We start from the raw sequence: 8,109 nt of genomic DNA, 5'->3' as shown, positions 1-8,109 counted from the left end.
GCCATCTTCTTCCGCTCACTGAGTGAATGGCGAACAGAGGCAGAGCTGGGGGAGGGGACCCGCATGCGCTCTACTGCTCACTGGAAATTGATTGAGGGGGCGGGGCTAAACAGCGCAAGCGCAACTCCCTGCATTAATTGAGCACAATAATCAAAGGGAACTTTCCCCAACTCACTTTGATCAGAATCTGAGCAAATGAACTGGGCCTGGGGGGAAAAGGACAGAGAATGTTTAAAGCTGGAGGCTTGCCCCTTTAAGATGCTCAATTTGGGATCATTCCGTGCAGGCTGTTTGTTCTTCATGATCGCGTCTTCACAAAGCAATCCTGCAGAAACTATTGAGGAACGAAGGAGTCGGAGTGTTTGCCGAGACCGTGCAGGAGTTAATATCTGACAGGAACAGCACCAGATTAATTTAATCGGAGAGAATCACTCGGTTACTGAGAGTAACACCGAACGACCCTGAGCTGCGAGATTGTAAGAGAGTACAACAGGGAAGAGAGGGTTAAATATGGGACATTGTTCCTCTCACTCTCTGATATTGTCCCGCAGTGTGGGATTAATAATGTGTCTGTCTCTGGTACAATATCATAGAAGCCTAGAATCATTGAATGTTTACAGCACAGAAGAAGTCCATTCGGCCCGTCGAGCCCGTGCCAGCAAGGGCCCTTCAGTTTGTCCCAATCCCCCGCCCTTTCCCCGGAGCCCTGCAAATGTGTTTCCTTCAGGTGTTTATCCAATTCCCTTTTCAAAGCCAGGATTGAATCTGCCACCATCATCCTTTCAGGCAGTGCATTCCAGATCATAACCGCTCACTGCATCAAAAACTGTGTCTTCAGCGCACCTCTGGTTCATTTATCAATCACCTTCAATCTGTGTCCTCTGCTTCCCCACCCTTCCACCAATGGAAACAGTTTCTCTCTGTCTACTCTGTCCAGGCACTTTTTGATTTTGAACTCCTCGATCAAATCTCCCAACATTCTCTGCTCGAAGGAGAACAACCCCAGCTTCGCCAGACTCTCCCCGGAACTGAGGTCCCTCATCCGTGGAACCATTCCTGTGAATCTTGTAACTCCCAGTGAGAGGTGAGTCTGCATCCTCTGCCTCCCCAGTGGGATCTCTCTGGATTCACGGGACTGGAGAGCCCAGCCTGGAACTGATAGGCTGTATGTTTTTCTCACCGCCCTGCCTCGCTCTGGCCTGTCTCTCGCTCAGCCCAATCTCTCTCTCTCTCACTGTCTCTCTCACTCTCTCGCTATCCGCTCTCTCTTGTACTGTTTGTCAGAGCGGGATACAGTTGAGCCTGATATGGAAGCACTGTTGAAAGTGCAAGACTGACATTGTGTCTGTTTCTCTCTCTCTCTCTGGTGCTGCCCCTGAATCTGGGGAACAGAGCGCCGGCCTCAGAGTGTTTAACACTGACTGAGCTGGGAAACTCCAACTAACCCCGAGAATCTGCAGCACAGGCCGAGCGGAGAGGAAAACCTGTCCTGTGAACTGTAAATCTGGGAACAGATTGTGCTGTGAATGAGCAGAGTGAACATTGTGTCAGCGAGAGTGTGTTAAAGGGGCGGGTGGGTTAGACTAATGTCACTGTGTTTGTGTCCGCTCTTATCGCCGGAATTCAGAGACCCTCTTGTGTAAAATTCAAAGATTTCCCTGTCATAGGATCGTCCTACCCCCCTGCTCAGCCCTGAAGTGGGAATTAAACGTGAAGCTTTATTTGATTTCAAATTTCAGTCAAAAAACAGTGAACATGTCGGCGATGGGGTGAGAGAGCGCGATCAGTGCAGCAATGAAACGGCTTTAAATCGAAATTGCTGCCTTTAATTCTGATGAAACTTTCCCGACAGCAAACATCCCGGTCTTCGAGAGAAACAGAGTCTAGCCTGGGAATGTGGAGTGCCCGAGTTTAATTGGAATCGGGTAGTTAATGAGGAGAGAGAAACACAGAGAGGCTGGAGGGGCCGGGAGCTGACAGCAGGATGTCTCCTCCCCGTCCGCTCGCTGCCTTTAAGTTGCTCTGTGCCGCCGCCTCTCGTTTCATTCCTGACCCAGCTCTGACTGTCAGAGAGATTTTCTACAGAGTCGCCGACATGACTGAGACTGCAGCCGCCGAAACGGCTCCTCCTGCCGCCGCCGCTCAAACCAAGTCTCCCAGCAAGAAGAAGAAGGCGGCTCCCCGCTCCAAGCCAGCCGGTCCCACGTTGGGCGAGCAGATCCTCGAGGTTGTGGCGAGTGGCAGCGATCGCAAGGGGATGTCGCTGGTCGCGATAAAGAAGGCTCTGGCTGCCAACGGCGTCGATGTGCTGAAGTTAAGTTCCCAGATCAGGTTAAGTATCAAGAGGAAAGTGGAAAACGGCTCCCTGGAGCAGACCAAGGGCACGGGCGCCTCGGGTTCCTTCAGGCTCGCTAAGAAGGAAACCCAGCCGAAAGAGGGAAAGAAGGTGCAGAAACCGGCAACCAAGAAATCTGCAGTAAAGAAACCGGCAGCTAAGAAATCTCCAGCCAAGAAACCAGCAGCCAAGAAATCTCCAGCCAAGAAACCAGCAGCCAAGAAATCTCCAGCCAAGAAACCAGCAGCCAAAAAAACGAGCAACAAGAAGACAGCAACGTCACAAAAGACAGTGAAAGCGGCGGCTGGGAAGAAGGCGGCGGTGAAGAAGCCCAAGAGCCCCAAGAAGGCAACAGGCGGAACGGTGAAGGCAGCCAAGAAGGTGGAAAAACCCAAGGCCAAGCCCAAATCAGCAAAGTCTCCCAAAGCAGCGAGCAAAAGAAAGTAAAAAGGACAACTTGTAAACATCTGAACCCAAAGGCTCTTTTCAGAGCCACATCATTCCAAAAAGAGCTGATCGCGGAATCAGATGATCCATGTCCCGGGGCCGGGCTCAGACTCCCGATTGAAATCATTTCAAATGAAACCCGGCTTCCTGGTGACTCGCTGACATTCGCAGCTCCCACCCCTCCCCCAGTGTCTAATAAAACACAATGGGATGTCCGGGCCGGGCCTCACTCTAACTGGGGGGGTGTTCGGCTCCAGTCTCAGTTCAGGGTCATTTTCAGTTCACAGGTTCAGGGTGAGAGTCTCTGTGAGACGGTGACACTGGGGATACCCCGCGTCACAACTCAAACCCCAACACATGAGATTCTCCAAATCAGTTTGTAAACTGCTGAACCCGTCTGTGTGGGGAGAGGGAATAAGGTCAGAGATTGACATGGAAGGAGACGGGTCGACTTGTGATTGAAGGGACTGTATATAGGCGCGAATATTACTGATTGTTAATTGTAACCGGAACTTGTGTAAAAGATTCTGGTTTCAGGAAACCCTTGAATATGAAGTCCGAGTCTGTAAGGGTTTGTGCGGAGCGCTGTGTTTCTGTTCTACTGTCGAGAAACGGTTTGAAATTGGCGGGTACAGAAAGCTGGAGGTGGAGCTGGAAGATCAGAGGCCGCTCTCTGCTCTGTCTGTCACTCTTGAAATTGTCTCCTCCCCTCCCGCTCTCTGTTTAATCTCTCACTCTGTCTCCTCCCCCCCCCCACCTTTCTCAGTCAAGTCTAACCCGACCTTACTTCTGATTGGCGGTCTCCTTCACAGTCCCATTTCTTCACCAATCACAGAACTACAATTACACATTAGAAAGTAAGCACGTCATTGGTTGAAATTGTCGACCAGGCGAAATGTTTGAATTTTTTGTTTTAGAAAAAGCCCGCCAATTCCAGTGCCGGAAAGAAGCGAATTAATCTAAAGTCTAGTTTCAATGGAATGATTTTAAAATCTCCGTCATTTTGTTCTGTTATTCTGCGTTCACCGTCAGTAATTCCTGGCGCTGTTCTACGAACAGGTTTAATTTGTCAGCCTCTTATCTGTAACCGGCGCCAATAAGTCTCCATTCAGCAATCTGAAATGTGCCGAGTATCAGATCGCTGACTGCACAGTTACCCAATGACAGATTATTGGCCAAGGCCTTCTCACAGGCTCCACAGGGACAGAGAGAAGCGACTGAATTCTGATCCTCTCCCCTGAAAGCGGCGGCTAACGTCACAATGGGACGGGCGGGGGGAAATTCTGAATGGGCTGGAGAGGAGAGGGAGAGGAATCGAGTGGAAGAGCGGGAGATTGGCGCGGGTCCCTTTCCCCGCTCCTGTCAGCATCAACAGCCCAGAGTGCGGGCAATGGGAAGGGCCCTAAAGCACCAAGCCCAGGAAGGTACATTTAAAACCTTCAATGATTCTGGTAATGATCGTCTCAATATGTGCAGAATAAAATCGATTTGTCTCAAAACGGTTATTTCCTGCACTAAAATTGGCGGACTTTTTGAAATGGGCGATTAATCACAGTTCAGCCAATCGGGGCCTGAGTTTCCAGCGTTTCATTGATTGGTCAGAGTTGGGTTTGAAGTGGGTGGGCGCCGGTCTCCAGCCAATCAGTGCTCGGGGCGGTCCCTCACTGAGTATAACAAGGCGGACACAGCAAATTCCGCATTAACAGTCCGTGTGTTGCAGATTGTGCTGAAATCGGTTCAGAAAATGGCCAGGACCAAGCAGACAGCGCGCAAATCGACCGGAGGAAAAGCTCCTCGCAAACAGCTGGCGACCAAAGCGGCCCGGAAGAGCGCTCCAGCCACGGGCGGAGTGAAGAAACCCCATCGCTACAGACCCGGCACTGTGGCTCTGAGGGAGATCCGCCGCTACCAGAAATCCACCGAGCTGCTGATCCGCAAACTGCCCTTCCAGCGCCTGGTGCGGGAGATCGCTCAGGACTTCAAGACCGACCTGCGCTTCCAGAGCTCGGCCGTCATGGCCCTGCAGGAGGCCAGCGAGGCTTACCTGGTGGGGCTCTTTGAGGACACCAACCTGTGCGCCATCCACGCCAAGCGAGTCACCATCATGCCCAAAGACATCCAGCTGGCCCGCCGCATCCGCGGGGAGCGCGCCTAAACTCACCCTGCCCGGCTCTAGACTTTAGCACCAAATACAACAACGGCTCTTTTAAGAGCCACCAAATCAACAAAGAAAAGACCTCCGATCAGCGCAAGAGAAACTGGACTGTGCACACAGCGTGCAGGTCTTGTACTGTTACCTTAACTGGGCATCTATAAACTTCGGCATTGTATATCTGACGGTGCGTTTATGTTCTAGGTTGAAATGTGAGTGAGCTGCCCGGTAGACTAATGAACTCGCCCAGTGTGAGTCGGAAAATATAAGTGGGGGTTCTGATAGTAAATTGATCCAACTCGACATACCAGATAGATCCGAGAGAGAGAACGAGGTGCCTCAAGTCTGAATCTAACCTTTAAAACCAGCGGACAAGTGGGAACTTCAATTACTATTTGGAATATTTAAAAATTAACCAGAGCTGTAATTCTGGTTTGATCCTGTCTGCCAATTAAAAGGGGAAATGTTTGTATGGGTCCGGATGTATATATTTATTCCTATGGGATTATTGTCCCAATAAGGAACGGTAAGCCCAACAACCCCGCTCTCACTTTATACTCGGTTCTAAACATCGGTTCATATTCGGCTCTCCCAACAACGTGTTCACTGAGTGACGGTCTCACGTTACGGTTCCGTGTGTATTGTTTTTCGCTGAAGCCAGACCTTCTCCATATTGAATCACTGATCTGAATATTGGCTAACAGCAAGCCCGCTGCAGTGTTTGCGGATCTAGATTTCTACATGTTCGACAGTTTACTGAAAATGGTTAAATAGTAAGCAACCCTTTCACAGATGAAGTCGATGGCTCTGAAAAGAGCCTTTGTGTTATTAGATTGAATCTTGTCTGCTTTACTTGCTTTTGGAGATGGCAGTGCTGGTTTTCTTGGGCAGCAGCACCGCCTGGATATTAGGCAGCACCCCGCCCTGAGCGATGGTCACCTTTCCCAGCAGCTTGTTGAGCTCCTCGTCGTTGCGGATGGCCAGCTGCAGGTGTCTGGGGATGATGCGGGTCTTCTTGTTGTCGCGGCCACGTTGCCGGCCAGCTCCAGGATTTCAGCGGTCAGATACTCGAACACAGCAGCCATTTAGACCGGGGCTCCGGCACCCACACGCTCAGCGTAGTTGCCTTTTCGCAGGAGCCTGTGAACACGGCCCACAGGGAACTGCAATCCGGCCCTGGATGAGCGAGACTTACTTAGCCTTGGCCCGAGCTTTACCGCCGGTTTTTCCTCTTCCATACATTTCCACAATTCACTCGTTCAGAGAAAGAATGAAAGTCTCCGCCCACATCTGCCCCTCTTATACCTTCTGGAGGAATGAAGACAGCCTACTTGTGATTGGTCGCTCTGTGGTGAATTTCATTGGTGTTTTCCGGTGACCAATCACAGTCTGTTTTTCCCGCCAATGAAAGGTGTGTGGAAATAACTGTCCCCAACAGTCAGTCCGCCAACCATTTTTTAATTTCAAAAAGCCCGCCAATATTTTCCAAAATCTGCGAATTAATTGAATAAATTCACTTTTAGCCAAAGATTTCCGGACAGTTTTTTATTCCTTTTGTCTTATTCCATCTCTCCCTTGCAAATTGTAGGCTGTTACAATCAGGATTAATTTCGGGTTCAATTTCAAATGTATCGGGCGGGCCTCAATTTGCATTGATTCTGTAACGGGACACATTCCAGCTCAATCTCTGTAAAAGTGAGGATTCACAGATTATCGATCGATCCTTTGCACAGGCGCTGCTGCGGGAGTGAAACCAGATCTGGGAGTCCTGCTGTGAGAAGAGAAGAGGGACAGAGTGTTCAAACTGACCGCGTTCTGGTCTCTAAGAAACCCCATTCTGGGTTGTTACACTGCAGGAATTCTCGGGTTAATAAAATGATTGACTGCCAATTGGCATTTTAAAAAATGAAAATATTTTTAGAGATTGAGGTGAATGAAATCCGAGTCTCATCTCAAAAACAAGCTTTTAATTCGTCGGAAGGAGCTGCAAGTGAACGGGTCTGAGAACAAAGAGCGATTAGGGACCGTGTTTGTAGTTTACTGGGCGGGAAATACAACGGCGACACGAAGGTCGATCCGGTCAGTGAAACTGCTTATCTGAAAATTCAAAACTAAATTGACAGCTGGAACTTCAAACGTTCTCAAACACACTTGTTCAGGAAATAATTACAGTAAATTGATTCTAAAGGGAGATGCGACGTGTAGATCTTTCAGAGAGGTTGTGGGTGGCTCTTAAAAGAGCCGTTGTGTTTTGGGCTTGTTCTTTCAGGACAGCGTGGAGTTTTACTTGGAGCTGGTGTATTTGGTCACCGCCTTTGTCCCTTCCGACACGGCGTGCTTGGCCAGCTCCCCGGGCAGCAGCAGGCGCACGGCGGTCTGGATCTCCCGGGAGCTGATGGTGTGCCGCTTGTTGTAATGGGTCAGGCGGGAAGCCTCACCCGCGATGCGCTCGAAAATATCGTTCACAAACGAGTTCATGATGCTCATGGCTTTGGAGGAGATGCCGGTGTCGGGGTGAACCTGCTTCATCACTTTGTAAATGTAGATGGAGTAACTCTCCCTCCTCGACTTTCTGCGCTTCTTGCCGCCCTTCGGTGCCGCTTTCTTCACGATTTTTTTGGCGCCTTTCTTGGCAGCTGATTTCTTCTCGTCAACCATTTTCTCTTTCAAAGAGCAAAGATATAAAGAAACGCTGCTATCAGCTCGCCTGATATAGGCAGCCGCACGGTCCGTCCCACAGAGCTATGCTAATGAGGGATGAGTGGAGGCAACGATTCTGATTGGTTTATTGGCAGTATGGTCAATATCCTTTGTTCTTTAACTCTCCGATTGGCCTCTTTACACATCCAATCAGATTTAGCGCTCACCACAATCTCACATTCTTGAATGCTGTCATGAATTACAACCCACCCTTATTTATACTCTGTTCTTTATTTATTTCTAATCTGCTCTCAATAAAAATGGTCACTGACGGCCTGTCTTACGAGGATGGTTCATTAATATATTGCCTATATATATAGATATATATATTCAATAATCTGAACAGCAAACTCACTGCTGTGTATGTCGATCTAGATTTATAAATGTTTAACAGACATTGACCGTTCTATGACCGAAATTGCCTGAGGGTCACTTCTAATCAGGACATTTCCAGCTTAACAACTGTAGGGATTTA

General features: G+C 49.3%; 1 protein-coding gene and 1 pseudogene across 1 annotated transcript; one reads left to right on the top strand and one right to left on the bottom strand.

Moving 5' to 3' along the window:
- Positions 1-2,095: 2,095 nt before the first annotated feature.
- Positions 2,096-2,782, top strand: LOC147087952 (histone H1.01-like). Its single transcript, XM_085977858.1, has one exon. It carries the CDS (start codon positions 2,096-2,098, stop codon positions 2,780-2,782), a length of 687 nt encoding a protein of 228 aa, XP_085833984.1.
- A 4,406-nt stretch (positions 2,783-7,188) lies between these two features.
- Positions 7,189-7,598, bottom strand: LOC147087951 (histone H2B pseudogene; annotated as a pseudogene).
- Positions 7,599-8,109: the final 511 nt, after the last annotated feature.

The sequence above is a fragment of the Somniosus microcephalus genome, unplaced genomic scaffold (assembly GCF_052327205.1).
Source record: "Somniosus microcephalus isolate GS21.2 unplaced genomic scaffold, FLI_Smic_1.0 unresolved_chr5, whole genome shotgun sequence".
Taxonomy (NCBI): Eukaryota; Metazoa; Chordata; class Chondrichthyes; order Squaliformes; family Somniosidae; genus Somniosus; species Somniosus microcephalus.
The sequence above is the reverse complement of the archived record's forward strand: the minus strand, read 5'-3'. Positions and strand labels throughout refer to the sequence as shown.